Source organism: Symphalangus syndactylus, chromosome 15 (genome assembly GCF_028878055.3).
Source record: "Symphalangus syndactylus isolate Jambi chromosome 15, NHGRI_mSymSyn1-v2.1_pri, whole genome shotgun sequence".
Taxonomy (NCBI): Eukaryota; Metazoa; Chordata; class Mammalia; order Primates; family Hylobatidae; genus Symphalangus; species Symphalangus syndactylus.
The window spans coordinates 19,208,799-19,230,049 of record NC_072437.2 but is presented as its reverse complement, the minus strand read 5'-3'; the positions used below and the strand labels follow the sequence as shown (position 1 = coordinate 19,230,049).

Here is a 21,251-nt window from a genome sequence, read left to right as displayed (position 1 = left end):
TTCAATAATGGAAATCCTTCAGTATAAATGGGTTTTAAAATGGAAATAGCTTTATGATTTAGGGTTCTATTATGAGGACATCAGATCCTCCTTTAAAGATATAAACTCAGGATAAGTTTAGTTTTAATTTGACAGAAAATCCTTTCTTAAGCCTAATTTTTCAAGCCATTTGAATCCAGATACATATTTTTGAAGTCTTAGAAAAATACTGAGATAATATTTCTCTAGTTTCATGAAGCTATGTAGAACTCATTGTACTACTTGCTCTCTTATTTTTTTACCTTATTTCTATCTTCCAATATAATCTAGTGCTTCGCCCTGTATGACTTAAGATCCTTTTAACAACTCTAGCAAAACTACTTTTAGTTACATGCCATATTATGCTTATTTAAAACCTCATCTTGACAAACACACCATTCTTCAGAATTTTTTTTTATGATATACTTACCAAACACGGGGCACCCAAAATCCAGGTTTTTTCTCTCCAGGCCTCAATTTTAAATTTAAGTTCTTTGACACACTGACATTAATTCTGAATATGCCATTGCAATCTTCCTAAAGTAGAAAAACAAGGGGAGAGGGGGAACCTCGTCAGAAAATGAACTCGGAAAAGATAAAGGATAGGAAGCTCTTCTCTCACGGAATCCCAAAAGCCCTTTATCTAACAATAGTGATGTGGACAGCTACCCAGCAAATAGTAACAAAGACTTTGGAGACAGGCAGTTAAAAGTTGATGCTGAGAATATTAGTTAAATGGGCAAAGGACCTGAGTAGACATTTCTCCAAGGAAGATATGCAAATGGCCAAAAAGCACACGACAAGATGCTCAGTATCACGTGCCATCTGCCATCAGGAAAATGCAAATCAAAACCTTAATGAGATATCACCTCACACCCACTAAGAAAGCCATAACTAAAAGTCAGATAACAACAAGCATTGGCGAGGATGTTGAGGAATCGCAGTCCTCATACTGGAACCCTTACATACTGGTGGGGATGTAGAATGGTGCAGCCACTTTGGGAAACAGTCTAGCAGGTCCTCAAACCACTAACAGAGTTACCACATGAGCCAGCAACTCCACTCCTAGGTAGAAGTGAAATGAAGAGAAATGAAAATGTATGTCCCTATAGACACTTGTACAAAATGTTTATATAAGCGTTATTCACAATAGCCAAAAGGTGGAAACAATCCAGATGTCCATTTTTGAACAAATAGATAAACAAAATGTGGTCCAACCACACAAGTGAATATTATTCAGCCGTAGGAAGGGATGAAGTCCTGACACCTGCTACAACATGGATGATCCTTGAAAATATTATGCTAATTGAGAAAAAAGTCACAAAAGACCATATGTTATTATTTTATTCATATAAAAGTCCAGAACAGTGAACTCTATAGAGACAAAAAGAATATTAGCTGTTGTTTAGGGCTTGAGGTGGAGGCTAAAGGGATGAGGGTAACAGTTAAGAGATACAGGGTTTCTTTTCAAGGAGATACAAATGTTCTAAAAGTGGCTGTCGTGTATACAATTCTGTGAATATGCTAAAAAACCATTGAATTGAACACTTGAAGTGGGTGTATTGTGTGGTATGTGGATTATATCTCAATAAAGCTGTTAAAAGGGTTTTAAAAATTAAACATCTATAGGCAGTTTTTGACTCATTTCCTATTCTCCCTTTGGTTATTTTTGTTTATTTGGCTATGATGGTCATATTTTGAACCTAAATCTCTTTTCTGGGTTCAAGGTGTAGATGGTAAAATTCTTGATCACTATTTGAATATTTCAACAGAAATTCCATTTTAATCTGCTTAACGTCCTCTTTGACCCTAAACCATGTCTCCTCTTGGCCTCCTCCTCTCTGTCCCTGGACCAGCATCCTGGCAGCAGCCCAGCATCAAGCTTAGGGTTCCCTGGGCTTTCCCTGTCTTTCCTGGCCCACGTCTCCATTCTTACTACGATGAGTTTAGTAATGACAACGTTACTTCTTTCTGGATTACCAGCACGACTCTTTAAAATAAGAACATTTTAATGCAAACAACACATCTTTAATTTATAAAGCCTGGACAAATAAAAGGAAGAAAACTTACCTACAATTGCCCACAGACAAACACAATGAACGTTTTGGGATATACCCTTCCAGTCTTTTTTCCTATACGTATCTGAGCTCATAAAGTTTATATTCTTCCATCGCCCACCTTCTTCAGCTAAAACTATATTGCGATTATCTTTCCATAACCATACCTTTGTATGTAGAACATTATTTGAAAAGGCTGTGTTGTAGTGTATTGTATAAAGGTCCCTTGACATATTCGGCCTCACTGCCTTTTCCAATTTGTCTTCCTGAACCCACCTGAGCCCACCTTTGATTGCATGAAGCAGTCTGGTATCTTGGTGAAAAGCCAGGGTGCCTGGACACTAGTTCCCTGCTTCTCCACTTATTAGATGGTGACCTTGGACAAATTATTTCATCTTTCCACACCTGTTTTCCTCATTAGGAATGGATATCCTCATTAGGATATGGGTAACAAAAACAGCACTAAGAATGGTGCTTTGTACTTTGTGGGCACTAGGATGTGTCTGATTCCTCTTCTTACCAACCTTTTGTGGTTTCTCACTTCTCATCAATGAAATTCCAAACCCCTTAGCCAGGCATTTCAGGTGCTTGAGGATCTCCCCCTAACTTACATTTCTGGCCTTGTTTTTCAGTTTTCTCCTACGTGGGCGGGTATGAAATTAACACTCACTATTGAGACTGGGTTAGGTACTTTGCATAAACAAGCTAATCTAATCTTCATAATATCATTGTGTGAGAAGCATTCCAGGAGGAAATAGTTTCCAGAAGGATTAAGTGACCAGACCAGGCCATCACCTCTCCTAAAGTAGGATTCCCATCTCAGAGGCTGTGATTTCGAAGCCCGTGCTCCTTCCTCCTTGTTCGGTTCCTGCCTCCACACTGTGACTCTTCTTTACATGCTTTGTGTCCTTCTTCACTGCTTGCTCTCCTTGGAAAGTCCTTTCCTGCTCATCTCAAATCCCATCTCCTCCCTGAAGCCCTCCCAGTACAGTACTCCCAGTTGGAAGCAAAATTTCCCATGCTGACATCATAGATTGCATGTTATTTCTGCTTCTCATAGGCTTTTGAAAACTGCTGACTTTATATTACTGTTGCTTGAACATGAAACACATTCTGATTGGATAGAAAATGCCGCAAAACAGAAGCAAGGACCTCCTAATGTTTCCATTCCACATTTCATTTCACCTATCACAGTGCCTTGGACACAACTGACATTTAATGACTATCTGTCAAAAGGTATCCTCAGCGTTTGTTTACAGGGTTTTGGTGACTAAGTCCTAGGCTCCATATCTATATCTATATTGATCTCATGACATCTGTTGAGTTTTAAGAAAACAAACAAAGGAGCAGAGGGAGGAAGTGCTCAGCCTCATACCAGAAAACATGTTTTCCCAACTGGAAACTATGGACGCAGCAACTCAAGCTTCATTGTCTTTAACAGGAACTGTGTGTGATCTAAATGCTGGTGTATCTACTTTACCCTTGTCTTTGGATTTATCTGTTCTTTTAGTAAGATGGGCTGAAGTTCTCCGATAGAACTGACATCACCTTCACTCATACGGCTTTCTTGGCCTTGGCCTCTTATGTTTGGATGTGAGAAGACAAAAAGACTCAAGCCCCGTCTCGTCGTGCCAATTTCTTTTCAATCATTCTGCTTGGTGCTGGTGCTCTCCGTGATGGCTAAATCTCCTTAGGCTTTCCATCTGAGCCTCGCACAGACCTCACTGCTCTAGGAAACAGGATAAATGCATCATGAAATGTGTGTCTATGCTTATCTGCTGGCTGCTGTCACCATCAATCTTCAGCTTTGGCCACGTATGAGTAGATAATGTAAAATCACCATGCTCTTAGGCCACTGTTAATATACTGAGTCATCCAAGATTCCTAGCAGGCTTCATCCTGAAGTGTTGTTAGTATCTTTCTGGCCTCTGTTCGGTGTGGATCGAAAATCACTCTTCTTTCCACACACAAGCTTGTGGATGAATGCGTCAGGTCTCTGTCACTTTCTTTATCAGCTAATTTGATACAGCATGACCGTCAGGCCACATTCCTTGTTCTGTCTTCTCAGGTGTATCAAAGCTCCTGGAATGTCTCTCCCAGTCTGGCCTTTGTTTCAAATTCTCATTATTAATATAATTTATAATGTATTTTGGCTGAACAAAGATGTTACCTGTATTTTGTAACAATTAGAGAACAATTTGTGTCATTTAAAATCTATACTAGATAGCAATATTTGCTAGAAATATATAATGTAGTTCAATTCAGGTCTAGTAGGCCTTTTGAAGATACACATTTAGGAACTAAGGCATCATTTTATTGGGATCAAAGAGAAAATACTTTTCTAGTTTATACACCAGCAGTAGTTGGGGTTTACTTTATTAATCTATTTGTAACATAAGAATCTTAAGAGAATGGGACACTTTATGATATTGCAAAAATTGTCTAATTATTAACCAAATTGTGTCCCCCTCTTTTTTTTTTTCTGGAGCACACAACTAAATTCCAGCCCCCCTTGCAGTATCTCTGCTCTTTACAGATGAACGTGGGCAGAGCGGATTCTCCCACAGCCCACTCAGATGGAGATGGCTCTCCACTCTTATCTCCAGCTGATTGAAGAAGGCTCTGAAGACATGGCAAAGGGTGGTGGCACAGGATAGAAAGCATGTGAGTCCCTGAGTGGTCATTTGGAGGAGAGCTGTATATATCGTATATATTGCAAATGTATATATTGCAACTGATCCAAGATGCAATATATACATTTCATTATGTGAAGCTACGAAACATTGGGCTTGTTACAGCAGCTAGCCTCCCCTTATAACCAATGACTGAAGAAAGAGGAAGAAACGCCGTAGTGCAAGTATTCAAGTTTGGGTCTTTGTGGAGGTCCTTGTTGGTTGTCATAAAGAGGGAGATTCTGGGCAGCTAGAGCTAATGTAAAGGCACTGGCTTTCTAATGGCGAGAAAGCTGAGAGTGGGGAAGCAATAAAAAGTGGTGAGAACCAAACGCTGCTTCTTGGACATTTTTGCACGGGGCTGTTTGCTGATATGAGTCTTATGTGGCAATAAAGGAAGGATCAAGTTAGCTAAGACCTCAAGGGAAAGTATCTGAAGCTCACAGCTATAAACAGCTGGAATCTTGGGTGACCACGCTCAAGTTGTCAACAGTGGTTGACACTGGAATAAGAGGGAAGAGTGACATTCTCTGAGGTGTGCTTTTCATCTTATCAACCTTTCTAGCCAGAAGAGACATATCGCATGCTTAAGCAAAAACATTGTGGGAAGAGAATTCTTAGAGTTTTATAGGGAGTTCTTAAACTAGGCTTGTCAGCCACTGGTACCACATGCTTGCCAAGGGAGTGTAAACTACCTTATTATTATTTTTTTTTCTTTTTAGGGACAGGGTCTCTCGCTCTGTTGCCCAGGTTGGAGTACAGTGGTGCGATCATAGCTCACTGCAACCTTGACCTCCTGAGTTCAAGTAATCTTCCCTCCTTGGCATTCCAAAGTGCTAGGATTATAGGCACATGCCACCACACTTGGCCCTTAATTTTTATTTCAAAAGACAGAAAGTACATCTTACCCTTCTAATAATGTTGGGATCATTGCACTTGGCCAGTTTTCCAGCAAAAAGCTGAACTCCAAAGCTTGCAAAAACGAGCATTAATGTCAGCAAAAGAATGGAGACCTGAAAGAAATTGATGAAATGTTGAATCTCTTGTTAAAGACTGAATTATTATGTTTGGTTTAAACAGTGACATAAATAGGAATTTTAAGATAACATTGTATAAAAATCATGGGTTTTTGATGATGTATTTTAACTTCTCCACCATAGGTCACACAATTAGCCTTACTGGAAGGTCAAAAGGAGAAAATTAACAAGCTTTGAATTTTTTAAATGGAAACATGAATTTCATGTAAGAAAATGGAATAAGGTATTTTTGATATGACTTGAACTTTTCTGACTTTAAAATCAACACCTTGATCTTTTTTATTTAATGGAACAAAGGAAAAAAACTTTAAATAATTATATTTTGTCTATTTTTTCCCAAATGGATTTATATATATATATTTATATATATTTATATATTTATATATTATTTATATATTTATATATTATATATATTTATATATTATATATAATATATATATTTATATATTATATATATTTTTATATATATTTATATATTATATATATTTATATATTTATATAAATATATATATACATATTTTTTTGAGATGGAGTGTCATTCTGTCACCCAGGGTGGAGTGCAATGGTGCAATCTCGGCTCACTGCAACCTCCACCACCTGGGTTCAAGCAATTCTACTGCCTCAGCCTCCCAAGTAGCTGGGACTACAGGCGCACGCCACCACGCTCTGCTAATTTTTGTATTTTTAGTAGAGACAGGGTTTCACCATATTGGTCAGGCTGGTCTTGAACTCCTGACCTCAGGCAATCCACCCGCCTGGGCCTCCCAAAGTGCTGGGATTACAGGCGTGAGCCACTGTGCCCGGCCTGGATTCATATTTTTATTAGCAGAGCACAAATGAGCGGGACAGTGGCTTAGCTGTCTTGTAATCGTGAAGGTGTGCATTAGGAGAATGTTCTATACACAGAGGAAAGGAGAGAATTCAGTACTGAAGAGCAAATCTGTTAATTAACTCATGCTCCCTCTGCTGGCTGACTTCTTTGGTCCAGCAGAGAAGAGTGGCAGAGTGTAAAATACAGAACAAGTGAACTGCACCGGTTGAATAACCTAAACATATACCTAAGTGTACTAAAATCACACTGACCACCATTAGAGAAAGACACAAATTCTCCTCTAAAATTTATTATTGATCAAAAAATTCATATACATTAGCGGTCAGGTGATATTTTCTTTTAATTCCAGCTATGTGAAGAGCCACCGTTTCATGGCTTTGCATAAAGAAAACAAGAATTTTTAAACCCATGTTAAAAAAAAAATCAGCAATTGGGAGGCCGAGGTGGGTGGATCTCCTGAAGTCAGGAGTTCGAGAGCAGCCTGGGTAATGTAGTGCAGCCCTGTGTCTACTAAAATACAAAAAATTAACTGGGAGTGGTGGCACATGCCTGTAGTCTCAGCTACTTGGGAGGCTGAGGCATGAGAATCTCTTGAACCCAGAAGGCGGAAGTTGCAGTGAGCTGAGATTGCGCCATTGCACTCCAGCCTGGGTGACAGAGCAAGACTCTGTCTCAAGAAAAAAAAAAGTCAGTAATGATATAGCTCTGGTAACATCACGATCTATCTTTAAAATACATTTGTATCAACTACAACTACAGCTGTTTTCTCATCACAGGTATGTCTCTAGAAAGCAAGATACAAAACAAGGCTACGTAAATTAATTTATGCCTCTCATGCACAAGCAGACCTCATCAATAATAAAAAAATCTTTTGATCACTGTTTTGTAAGGCAAAGATCTTTCTGTAACAGATTGTGAACAATGAGCCTCTTTCTTGTTGTTTTATCTCCGACCTTGTTTTCAGAAGACCCTAAATCAATGTTTGCCCAGCTAAAAAGTACGTTTTGCCCCCTCAATCATCTTTGTAATCACTCATTACTGCAATGCTGAAGTTACTTAAAGTGGGTTATACCTGTATGTTGCATTTTTAAAGTTGTTTTATGTTAACACTCCTGAGATCTAGAGACAAATTCTGTGCTATATTATTCCAGGAACACACAGAATGAGATTAGGAGCCCAAATGCATGAATGCCTAATCCCATTTGTGGAGTACACGGTGTTGAATCTTCTTATCCTTCATTTTCAGATGGGAGGAAACTAAAACCCAGAGTAGAAATTAGAGTCAAGAGGTTAGTACTGAAAGAGTCAGCAGATATGAACTCTTTCAAATCTCAGAGTGCTTCTCTTTAGGTGAATTAAATAAACTCATATGCCAGAAGCGCCCATGAGTGAAGTGTTTGAAGGTGCACTGTGTTTTGTTAGTGCCTCTATTACCCTCTGGCAATAACCAAAACTATTGAATTGACCTTGATAAGCAAGACTCACTTTTTCCCTCATTAGCTATATTAGAGCTGGACTACTGTGAACTGGAATCAAAGGAAAATTCTAACATACCAAAAATATTTCCTTGAAGCCGCTGAAAAGTTCCCGAACAACTTTCCTCATCTGGGGCACCAGTTTGAATATGCGCAGAGGTCTCAGGCACCGAAGGACCATTAGGAGCTGAGCTCCCGATTCAGCAGGTACATTTTGAGGCATCCAACAAAGAAATATCAAGCTCACCTAAAGCGGAAAAAACAATCTCTGGAATTTATACAATTCATCCCCTACTATTTACATTTTCTGACAGCCAACTGGCCACAACTTTTCCTTTAGCAGAGATTCCACTCACTGGTTGTACGTGCAATCTGTTAACTTTAAACAACAAACCTCATCTAGAAGGAAAGTCATCATGTGTATGCAGGAAAGAAATGGGGGTGTCCACACCGTGTGTGTGTGTGTGTGTGTGTGTACATCAGTGCATTCTGCGTCTTCTTTTAACTTACTACTCTGGAGGGTCCGCTGATGTCGATATGCCTGGAATTCCTTTTATCAAGGTTACTGCTATTTTATTAATGATCTGCAACATGCTACTTGTTAAGGATCACAATTCTCTTTGTTGTCTCTGCAAAGACATTGATTTCATGCCTCCTCGGACATACAGGAAAAATAAAAAATTCTCTGAGCCCATTTTTATGGTTTTCCAGCGAGTTTTACTGGACAGTTGAATGGGCACCTGCTATAGCCAGGTATTTTATGCATTGGAATCAGGAGAGAGATACAATCACAATCACTTTAGTTTGCTTTCAACAATAAAGGGCTCATAATCAATAACATGGTTTATATGAGGCAAACTTTTTTTTTTTAGCATAGAAGCCATAAGATTTGTGGGATGCAAACTAGATTTGCCACGTTAGACCTTGTTAATGTATGTCTCATTCATACATAAAATTGTGATTAGTGTATTTGAACAATATAACTATCCATAGATGTTTATGATGCTCTTAATTTAGATTTTACATGCGTGGCCCTTATTTGCATATAATGAACTACTCTAGAGTCCATTTAAGAATTCAATTAGGGAATCTAAACCTCTGTGACTCATACCTCTTGCGCTTATACCAAGAAATGCAGGAGATTTTACAAAACCATTATGTTTTTCATTTAGGAAATAAGCAAAGACTTACAAGATATATAAATATGTCCATTACTCCACCGAAGTCCCTGATGACAGCAGTTGGAGTGAAAAATAAGCCATCTGCCATAATCTTCAGATTAAGCTCAATGCTCATGAATATCACAAACACATACTCGGCAATCTGAAATGGGCAAAAGGCAGTTTGGTTACAATGAACGGAAAAACAGCAGGTCAGTATTTTACCTCCTAGTTGTAAACTGAGATTTAGCAGCGGTACCTGCAAAGTAGGTGCATGCATGACTCTTCGAAACGGGGACTCAAACATCATGGAAATGCAAGAACAGATGGTTACGATGATCATGACCCAGTCCAGGTAAGTGACCAATCCCAGCAAATCACTGCCAAAGACCAAACAAAATTGAGAAACATAAAGGTTCCAGGAAAGGCTTCTAAGAGTCAAAGATGATGGCTTCTGTGGCTCTATCAACATGACTGGTATTTTAAAAACATCATTCCCCAATCATCTATTTCATAGCACTATATAGCAAGAAAATAAAAGAGAATTTTAATCTCTGTATGCAGCATAAAATAGTACATGAAAACTTCAAATGTGCATGGAAAATGAAGTTTGTAATGCTTACTAAAGTTGATGGTACTTTGTATTTTTCACAGCTCCCGTGACAGGGTCTGTTTTAGATCTGTAAGAGAACACATATATAAAATTCTGCAACATAGCAAGCATGTTTTAACTTGCTAAAAATCATATTTGCAAATATCTTCATCTACCTAAAATCTCTTTTACATCCTCTACACAGTGTCCATTATAAAATATGTTAACTGTAGGTGACTCTGGAGGTCAGAGAACATTGATGAATGAAAAAATCCAAAGAATTTGCAGTTGATGCTTATGAAAATAAAGTTTTATATTTATCAAAATACTTGATTTTAGACGTTGTGACTTCATTCAGAATTTTCTGACATGGATAGTACAAAATTAAATTTTGACTTTCATTTAAAAATACTCATTTAAAATCTTTGCCTTAATAGTTCAAGAATGTTCTTCAAAACTATTTAATTAAATACTCTGTAATTTAAATAGACTTCTTCCCCCTGCATTTAACTGTGATATTGGAGAACGATTTATTTAGAATTTCTTGGGAGGGCAATACATTGTTTTTACTTTCAGGAAGCTGGTGAGCACTGTCACTGAGATTCCTTACAGTCTTTGTGTCTGTGTCCCCAATTACAACAGAGTCTTCATCAATTGTATTCAACATCAGCTGCATTGCTGATAAAAGGGAAATTACACCACACTAAGTGAGGTGGAGAATTAGCCATGAGATGTTAAGGTGCAGGCAGCCAACAGGATAATTCAAGATTAAAAAAACCTACTTCGACAACTGATCAAATTAATCTCTAAAATGGCATTTTCTTCCTTTGCTTTGAAAACTCATGGAAGATTTTAATAATTATGACTCAGTTGCTTTAAATTGTGAAAGTCTTTATAGAACAGCAGAAAGAACAGTAGTCTGGCAATCAAGAGAGAGCCAGGTAGTAGCTGGGTCCTTGAGCAAAGCCCTCAACTTCTGCACACGTAAAACGTCCTCCTCTGTTGAAGGAGGGGGCACACAAATGACACTGAGTGGTCCCTGAGGTCTCTTCCATCCCTGAAATGTTATAATAGTGTGTATTAGTTTCCTTGAGCTGCTGTAACAAAGTACCACTGGTGCTTAAGACTGGGTGGCTTAAGCAACATACGTTTATTTTCTCATAGTTTTGGAGGCTGGAAATCCAAGATCAAGATGCCAGCTGAGTTGGTTCCTTCTGAGGACTGTGAGGGAAAACCCTGTTCCAGGGCTGTCTCCTTGACTTGTAGAGAGCCGTCTTCTACCTACGTGTCTTCGCAAGGTCTTCTCTCTGTATATGTCTGTGTCCAAATGTTCTCTTAAGGAAACCAATCATATTAGATTAGGGCCCACCCTAATGACCTCATTTTAATTTATTTAACCTGTTTAAAATTCCTATTTCCAAATACAGTCACATTCTGAGGTTCTGAGGGTTTGGACTCTACCATATGGATTTTGTGTGGTGGGGGAGGAAACAATTCAGTCCATAACAGATAGTGATTATCATATGCTACTAATTAATAACAAATACATCAATTTACTTAAACGATGGCATCAGGGACAGTCCAACTACATAATGGGAACATGTAAAGTTTTCTCATTTTCTCCAGGACACTTAATGTCTTCGGAATATTTACTTAAAGGTACTGATATGGTTTGGCTCTGCGTCCCCACCCAAATCTCATCTTGAATTGTAGCTCCCATAATTCCCACATGTTGTAGGAGGGACCCGGTCGGAGATAACTGAATCCTGGGGGAGGCTCCCCCATACTGTTCTTGTGGTGCTGAGTCTCATGAGATCTGATGATTTTACGAGGGGTTTCTGCTTTCACTTCTCTCTCTTGTCTGTGCCATGTAAGATGTGCCTTTTGCCTTCCACCATGATTGTGAGGCCTCCCCAGCCACTTGGAACTGTGAATCCAATAAATCTCCTTTTCTTTATAAATTACCCAGTCTGGGGTATGTCTTTATCGGCAGCATGAAAATAGACTAATACAGGTATGCTTGACAAAAATCCATTTCATCCATTGGTTGCCTGTCAAACTTGGCTTACGTGTCCACAAATACAGTGTCTTCAGTGTTCACCCTACTTATGGCTTCTTACACATTTCTTCCATGTTGGTAGGGTAGAGACAGTGAACAGGGGGTTTCCTTCTTATAACAGTTGGTAATGAAAGCACTAACCAACTTTACATTATTCTCCAATAAACCAATTGAGGTATTTTTAGCACAAAGAAACTACAAGCCTCATGGAAGACATGGACAATGACCTTCATTTCACCACGTCCTTTAGTCCCCTTTTGTCTCAGTATTTCCAAAATAAAATATGGAGTTAATAATGCCGATAAAAGCGTATCAGGAAACTGCTAAAATGCACAAAGGAATATGGCTGTTTTGTGTTTTATCAATGCGAGTTTTCTATAAATGTTAACTACTTGCGACCTTTGTTTTCCACCTGGTCGGGCGTTCAGCAAAGAGGAGCAGCATGATTAATTAGTCCACAGTTTATTTTGTGACCCCATTAGGATTACATGTTCCTTCTTGTTCATATGACAACACCCCTGCTGTTTGCATGGCTCAGGCCAAACACCTGGCTGAAATGAAGTGTACTTACGCGTTGAAGCGTGCTCGGACCACCACCCGGCAAAAGTTTCTGAACCTGTGTTCTCGCCCGACAATGAAGAGTGGCTTATCGAAGTATGGGTGGTTCTCTCTGAGTTCCTCTTCTTGCACTTTCCTTGAAGGAGAAATTCACGGGAGAATAAGGCTAAGGGAAATTTTGCCATTCCCAAATGAGAGCCATGGGACACTGCAGCAACCTGTACCTTTTCATCTCTGCTTGCTCCTTTTTTTCCTGAATCATCTTTATTTCACTGTCTTCTCTTTGTGCATTTCTATATCTCACTGTATTGGAATGCTAGAAATAAATTAAAAGGGGGTGTGTTAAAATAGGAAGGTTTTGAATGCAAAATATATTATCAGTTAAAAAAATTAAAACTAATATCTCCCTCGATATAAAGTATAAATATTAATTATATATATTTACTGTTAAACATATATTTATATATTTATACCAAATGTATATTTTACCATATCTATATTTATACTAAATGTATCTATTTACAATAAATATGTATATTTACACTAAATGTATATATTTACATTAAATATGTATATTTATACTAAATACATATTTACAATAAATATATATATGAAATGTATATATTTACAATAAGTATGCATATTTATACTAAATGTATATATTTACATTAAATATGTATATTTAAACTAAATGTATATACTTACATTAAATACACAAATTTACAGTATATGTAACATGTATACGATTACATTTACAGTATATGTAACATGTATACATATTTAATGGCTGCAGTCTTCATAGCAAGAGTATTTTTTTCCTCTAAAAAGTAATTCATTCAGCACATATTGATTGAAATCCTATTATGTGCCAGGCACTGTTCTAGTGTGTAGGATATGGCAAGTGGAAACAAAACATCCTTATTCTCATAGGATGTTCTAGTCAGTGTGAGACAGATAAAAAATATTCCAAAATAAGTATGTTAGAGGATGCTTAGTGATCTGATTTTTTAAAAAATCACAGTGGGTGAGAGACATAGACAGGCTAGAAGATTATGATTTTAAATGAACAGGTCAGGATAGACCGCAGTATGAAGGTGCTATTTGAGGAAAGACTAGAAGGAGGTGAGGGTGCAGGCTGTGGTAGGGCTGCAGAAATGTGTTCTTCCACAGCTGGGAGCAGGCCTGGCGTGTCTACGTGTGGAATAGCCAGGATGCCAGTGTGGGTAAAGCTAAGAGAGGTGAGCAGGCCATGCAGACCCTTCACAGCCCTTTAGATGGACCCCATGGAAGGTGCAGGGCCAGAGTTCCAGTAACTCAGTAGATTTTACACAAAGCACTCCTTAGACTTAATTATCTGTGTCTGCTATCATTTAGAATAAGTGAAAAAGTTAAAATTCTCTAATTTAAATCTCCCCTTTGTGGGAGAAAAGACATTATAAGAATTTATTGGAAATGATCAGAACCCCATGGCGTTTTGCTATGGAGAAGGTGGGAGATGGATTTTGCTATACTTCTATATGAAAAATAGGGTAGGAAGTCTCTGAAGAAGTAAGCTCCGGCACTGAGAGTATTCAATAGGGCCTTTGCTGTCTATGTTTAAACACGTTATTTTCAAAGACATGTTCTGATTTGATTCTTAACGAGGTTGTACATTTCGGTTGAAACGTATTGAAGGAGCTTTGAATGAGGGTTGCCTTTTTGACTTTTCACCTGAAAATGTTCTCCGTGCAATATGGCTGACTCTGCAATTCTAAGTGCGCAGGCCATGTGTTGGATTTGATGGCAATTCCATGTCAACAATATGGTAGCCAATCAGATAGAGCTCTGGATATTAAAAATCGTGGCTGTAACAGAGCTCTGTGCCGACTAGAACCATGTCTATAGGGTATTGGTGATATCAGGTGTTCTCATTGCCAAATTCTTGCTCTCGATTTTGCCTGGAACACTTAATAAAAGCCCTCTACTTGGACTAAAACAGCAGTTTCTACAGAATGAAAGCAGATGTAGTAGGCAAGCACTCCAAAAACTCAAGAAATAAGAGGTAAGTGGTGAAAAAGAGAAAAATGAAATAACCCCAGGGCTTTGCTAACTTTCTCTTGCTAGCCCTCCTTTCTCAAGTGCCCTCCTTGGCTCTAAACATTCAAGATTACTTTTTAAGCCAGTTCATCCAGACTCAACCTAAGGCCTGTCTTTTAATCAGGACTTCATAATCACAGTTATTTAATATGCATTTTCCAACTCTTTCACTGTAATCTTTGCATGGTATAGCTGCTGGGCCATCTAACGCTTGGCTTCTCTGCATTTTTTTCATGGCTCCTTCATTTCATTTGGGTCTCTGGGATAACGCAGATGGGTCTATGATAACCATTGTATCTAAAAATTCCCTGCCCCCAAATCCCCACCTTTGATTTCTTTACATGACTTCATTTTACTTTACATTATAAAGCAAATCTGTCATAGTAACGAAGAGATGATGGAAAATAAAAAGAAATCACTCCAGAAATTCCATTATATTTTTACGAACTTATTATCTGTCTCCTATTCTAAAATTTAAGCTCCAGGAGGGCATTGAGTCCATCTTATTTCCCCATTGCTCCTCATTCCTTAGAACAGGACCCAGCACATAGCAAACACTTGACAACTATTTATAGAGCCAGTAAATAAATACATGACCTAGAGTCTAAAAGCAAAAAGCTTTCTTGGGAAATACTAGGTAGTCCTTGATAGAAAAATTCTTCTAGAAATAAAATTTCACTTCCTAATATATAAAGCCCTGAAATTATATATTATATATATATATTATATATAATATATATATTTTTAAATATATAAAGCCCTTGATCTAGATTCTAGAATATTTGATTCTTAGTGAATATTCAAAGTCAATGATGCAAATCAATCCTATATAAAATGCTTAAAATGTCTTTAATTTCAAGTCAAATCCAACTGATAATGACACTTTTGTGTTACTATTTTAACTAAGACATGTGCTTTGTGTGGGATGACTGGAGTTTTCTGCTGTTAACGGTTACTTCTGATACTTGGCTACATAATTCATATCTTGAGTTTCCTGATTCCCTCTGGTATGAAGTCTTAAGGAGACATGGGAATGTGGCAGAAAGACACTGACATTGTCTAAGCAGTCATTTAAATACATTTTCATAATCACGTTTCTGAAATCCAAAGCATTGCTTAAAACTTACATCTTGAGTCAAAGTTTCAAGAGATTTTCCCCTGCTGATCCTCTGGCTGTTTGATCCATGTCTTAGAGACCTAAAACAACCACAGGCACTGGTTAATACATCTCAAGATCAAACTGGCCTTTCAAGCAGTGACTATGATAAAATCAAAATAAAACACTTTTTCTGCTACAACGCCACAAATGCCTATAATTTCTTTTCCTAGCAGAAGCTTATACTCTCTCCAAATGTTTTTGATCCCATCTAACAAAATTCAGAATTTTTCCTTCTGTTCTTAAAGGTGAGAATTTGGCCATCTCTAAGGAAAAGGATTGTGAAGTAGAGATTTTTTTGAATCTTTGGATCTGATTAGGTGTTTCATTATTGTAACAAACGGCAAATAGAACTCGATTCCTCAGTCATGCCTGTCTGGCAGCCAGGGCTGACAGCCGTGGCTGTGTACAGCGACCATTTCCTGTAAAACCCCCTTTTTTAGAGTCTCTGAAGCCCTGTCTTCCCGAGTATTTACCTGCGCTCTTGGCGGATATGATGCTGCACACTGAGGATTGACCTCTCCTTTGCGGGTTGCCCCTCGAATGATCCGCTCAGCATGCGCTGTCGGGTGCAAGCTCTAGGAAAAAAAAAGGAGCCCAAGATAAATGCATGGTTTGTACACTTGAGATGAATAATACATAAGTGCTCATTACTTTTATTATTTTAAAGGCAACACCAAGGAAAACACAAAATATAGCAAATAACGTATAATTATAAAGGAAAATGAACTTTACGCTCTGTGTCAAGAACACTTACAAAGCAGAAGTATCACAGCTATGAAGAAGGGCTGGAAAATAAACAGAAAGCTCCCCTCTTGCCCCTCCTCCTACTGCCTCCTCCCTCTTCTCCAAAAATAATGGTAGAGCTTCTATCAGGATGCCATAAGCAGGAAGGCCAGCTTACCCACAGTGATATGGTTTGGCTTTGTCCCCACCCAAATCTCATCTTGAATTCCCACATATCGTAGGAGGGACCTGGTGGGAGGTAATTGAATCACGGGGGCAGGTCTTTCTTGTGCTATTCTCATGATTGTGAATTAGTCTCATGAGATCTGATGGTTTTAAAAAGGGGAGTTTCCCTGTACAAGCTCTCTTCTCTTGTCTGCTGCCGTGTAAGACGTGCCTTTCACCTTCTGCTATGATTGTGAGGCCTCGCCAGCCACGTGGAACTGTTAAGTTCACTAAACCTCTTTCTTTCGTAAATTGCCCAGTCTCAGGTATGTCTTTACTAGCAGCATGAAAACAGATTAATACACACAGGCAATCATGATGTCGGTTTTGAATTTAAACAAGGTTTCTAATAAACCCTCTTTGGGAAGGATTTGTCCACTCAGGCTCCTGGAATGATGAAATATATGTTCCAAGGAGATTTTGCAGAACTTTAGGAAGATAGGAAAACATAAAGCTTACAAGCAAAAATGAGTAATAAAGAGAAGTAACTAAAGCTGGAATTATGCACAACAATGTAAACATACTTAACATGACTGAACTGTACACTTAGAAATGGTTTAGATGGTAAATGTTATGTGTTGTTTTTAAAACCACAGTTCAAAAAAAAAAGCACACAGTTTTTGGAATTATTACCTACAGAAACCTCAATCTGAAGCTTGCAGCTTACTGGTAACCAGTTATCACATGTTTAAACCATGAAGACTTTTAAAAACATGTTCTCTTTGGACCATAACTGGACTTGTGTTAATTTCAGATTTGCTAATGAGTGAAGACAATTGGGTGGCCTAACACCTGTGGTGTGAATGATTTTGGTGAGAAAAAAAAACTATTCTCCAGAAAAGTTTCTCCAACTGGGAATGACAGGAATTCCCTTGAGATAGTTGATAAGTGGCAAGAAAATAACACAAGGGATTAAAAGACCTGTGTGCCCGAAGTTACACTGCTATGAACTAGTTCAGTGATCTTTGGGCCCAACTTCCTCATTGGTAAAATGAAGAGAAAGGCTTGCTCTGAAAGATAGCTCACAGGTTGAAAATGCAATGATTTTATGATATGCAAATCTAATGATACTGTATTTGCTCAACACCTGAACACACAATTCTGCCATTTTTTACATATTATTTTCATATTTATGTTTCTTAAAATGCATTTCTTGAATGGCTTTGAATATGATTACTATCTGTCTCAGAGTTAAGATCTTTGAGAAAAAGATTTGTATGTGCTTAGCACACTTAAGATAGCAGCTCTTATGATACATGTATAATAGCAGCATTTTTAAGTACTTAAATATAACACATATATTACAGAAGAACTTATTATATAATGCATCATATAAGAACTTATTATATAATAATACATTATATAAGAACTTACTAAATATGTCATATTTAAGTCCTTAAAAATGCTTTTAATGTGGATGAAGATAATTACGGTGAATATCTACAAAAAATCATACAAATTCACTGAATGTAAATGTACTCTTGGAAACAAACCCCAAATAATCACTATTTTTCATTTACTAAACAGCATGAAGCAACTTTTCTACAGATATATAAATACGTCTAAAGAGAACATTCTGGAAAATCTCCTTCCATTATACAAGGAGACCACTGGCCACACACAGGTTCCTGGTGAATGAGGAAAGGACCGCAGATGGAAGTTATAAACCTGAGGTTGGATGGTGGATGCAGGAGCAAGGGAATGGAAAGGAAGTTTTATAACCCTTTGGCCTGGAGCTCACCTGGACATTGAAACAGGTATAGAAAGATTCCCATGATAGAATGTTTCTACATAATGAAACAGCCTCGCACTGCCTAAGCAATTGTCACATTTGTTGGCCATGTAAGAAATTTTGCTATTTTGGAAAATAACAGTGTTGGCAGAAAGCTATGAACTTCAGTTGGACACAATCAGACCTGCTAAAAGGTTACATATACTCTAATCCAATGTGCCCAGGTTCATACAAAAGCATGGTAAAAGTTTGCTTTATTATTTTTTTTAAAGGAAATACAATGTTACCACAGATAAGCATATACAGTAACACAAACCATGAAATACATACCAAATAGTGTTTTAACATGCACAATATAATGACAGACTGATATAAATGGGTTCTGAAAAGTAACATGAAATGAGAAATGAATATTTCACCTATGTGAAAGCACAAAAAAAAGACTTGTTTTATACTCCATGTTCCTACAGTATGTTATTAACCAAGCTTGTTTAATGTTTATGGCATTTTGTTATCATTAGTTATTCCCCTTACTGTGAGTTGATTAGGGACCACTTTATCACTCAGCCTCCCATTCCTAGGAAGTTCAGTTTCTGGCCCTCATGCTGCCTGATGAACAGAATGAGTGAAAAGGTGGGGAGGGGTGAGTAGGGAGGGTAGAGGCAGGTGCGTGGGGACTGTGTGACCCCATCCATAACTGGCTAGTCTCTCACGGTTCAAAGAAGTGCACCCTGCAGTGCAGCTGCTGATGGAAAGTTCTGCCTTTGTCTGGAAGCCTAATGGAGAAGATGAGTTCAGAAAACATAAGCTTTAAAAGCACACACTTCTGACTTCAGCTTTTAAAAGTTGTGGGACCTTAGACAGGTGATGTGCTTTCTCTGAGCCTCCATTTCTCATATGTAAAATGTAGAGAACAATAACGCCTTTCCTTCTGACTTCACAGGGAGCTGGAAGAAGTAAAGATGATTATGAATGTGACAGTGCTTTGGAAACATCCACACTTCCTTTGAATTTTAGTTGCTATTATTTCCTGTTGTATCTTGTCCCGTGTCATGGTGGATGTTATAACACTCTACATAGCACTGGGGACAGAGCAGCAAGTTTGGTTGGATAACAGCAGAAGCTAAGTCTTTTCTGTTCTGACTGATAGTGATGTCCACTGTGGACCCATGCTACAGCCTCTTAACTGGTCTCCATGCCTCCACCCTCAATAAAGATATTGCATTATTATCCCAAACTGAATGTTCTCTGGAATGAACGTCATAATGGTATCGTGGCAGGCAGGTTTCTAAGATTACCCTGATGATCTCTGCCTCCTGGGTTTCATGCCCTTGGGTACTTCCCTCTCCTTGAATGTGGGTGGCACTTAGTGACTTCCTGCTAAGGAGCAGAAGAATGGGAGAGGTGCAGAACACTATGACTTCTGTCTTCCTAGAGCTCTCTCTCTCTCTTTCCTTCTCTCATGCTGACTTGGTCTTGCCCTCTTGCTTGTCTCTCTCTCTCTCTCTCCCTCTCTCTCCCTCTCTCTCTCTCTCTCTCCCTCTCTGTCTCTCTTTCTCTCTCATGCTGACTTGGTCTTGCCCTCTTGCTTGCTCGTCTCTCTCTCTCTCTCTCTCTTCCCCCTCTCCCTCTCTCCCTCTCTCTCTCTCATGCTGACTTGCTCTTGCCGTCTTGCTTGCTTGCCCTGGTGAAGCAAGCTGCATTTTGTGAGGTGCTCTGTGGAGAGTTCCACTTGGGGAGGAATCCAGCAAACTGGTTGGAACTGAGGCCTTCATATCACAGCTCACAAGGAACTGAATCCACTAATAACCATGCGATTGACTGGGGCTCTTCCCGTTCAAGTCCCAATGCATGCAGCTTGAAGAGAGACATGACTAAGTGATGCCCAGATTCCTGACTAAAACTGTGAGATGAAAAACGTGTTGTTTAAATCACTTAAGTTCTGGAGTCATTTGTCATGCAGCAATAGATCACGAATGTAGCTATTATCACTGCCTTAAAAAAACTAAGCCTAACGAGCAGCGTGGCTTACAAAGCCCCGTTTAGTGTCCCTCTAAGCCTCCCTTTCTGGTCTCGTCTTTCCCAGGAGGAACCTCGTTCTCTCCATGCCATTTTCTTTGGTCTTTTAGTTCGTCACATACGCCATGCTCCAAAGAGCTCTAAGAGAGCAGGGTTGTCTTTAAAATTGTTCGTGATTATTTCTCAGCTCTTATCCACAGTAGGTGCTCAATAAATATTTGTGGAATGAATGAACCTTGAAATTCTGTGAAGATCAAATATTTTCTTTTTTGATCACTCCATGCTTTTGAAGCATGAAAATAATCACGGACAAAACAGCATGTGTTTTAAATATACTTTGTAAAGGGGCAAGTTAAATAATCTTAATTTTATCTCAAGTTAGAATACGATGCCACTCAAGAATAATGGGCTGCATACCTACACTAGAAGAGACAGTAATGAAAAAAAAAAAGACATTGGGTCTTACAACGAGAAACTTCATACATCTTTCTCTATATTGTATGTGAAAGCTATTAGGGAAGTCTGAAAGCCAAGATGGAGCAGAGCAGGCTGCAGCAGGTGAACTTAGTTCAATTTCTTTAACTGGAGATCAGATCTGTTGCTGGGAACGTGGTCTCCATATACCTCCTCTTACAGGAATCTAATACTTGCAAGCCGAAATAGTGAGTAACTACAAAATTCGAGATTTCTAATATTTTATATAAGAAATGAGATGCACACATCCTTAAAGTTACCAAGTAACAGACCTACCCAGAAGGAGAAGAACTTGAATATTCCATTTTGTTATATTTTGCCACTTTACATTTTTCATTAGGATTGAGATGCCTTTTGGTCTCACGTAAGGACAAAGGAGGTGC

At 38.4% G+C, this 21,251-nt stretch overlaps 1 protein-coding gene across 7 annotated transcripts in view; it reads right to left on the bottom strand.

The window, feature by feature from the left end:
* Nucleotides 1-21,251, bottom strand: part of NALCN (sodium leak channel, non-selective) — a 376,903-nt gene that overhangs the window by 40,832 nt on the left and 314,820 nt on the right. For all 7 annotated transcript variants that reach the window (XM_055245146.2, XM_055245148.2, XM_055245150.2 and 4 more), the window contains 10 exons: nt 16,169-16,270; nt 15,664-15,733; nt 12,685-12,776; nt 12,474-12,596; nt 9,875-9,931; nt 9,511-9,631; nt 9,283-9,414; nt 8,171-8,338; nt 5,656-5,760; nt 449-555 (listed from right to left, as the gene is read on the bottom strand). In XM_055245146.2, the coding sequence (XP_055101121.1) occupies nt 449-555; nt 5,656-5,760; nt 8,171-8,338; nt 9,283-9,414; nt 9,511-9,631; nt 9,875-9,931; nt 12,474-12,596; nt 12,685-12,776; nt 15,664-15,733; nt 16,169-16,270 (1,077 nt within the window). The remainder of the gene's footprint in view (nt 1-448; nt 556-5,655; nt 5,761-8,170; nt 8,339-9,282; nt 9,415-9,510; nt 9,632-9,874; nt 9,932-12,473; nt 12,597-12,684; nt 12,777-15,663; nt 15,734-16,168; nt 16,271-21,251) is intronic.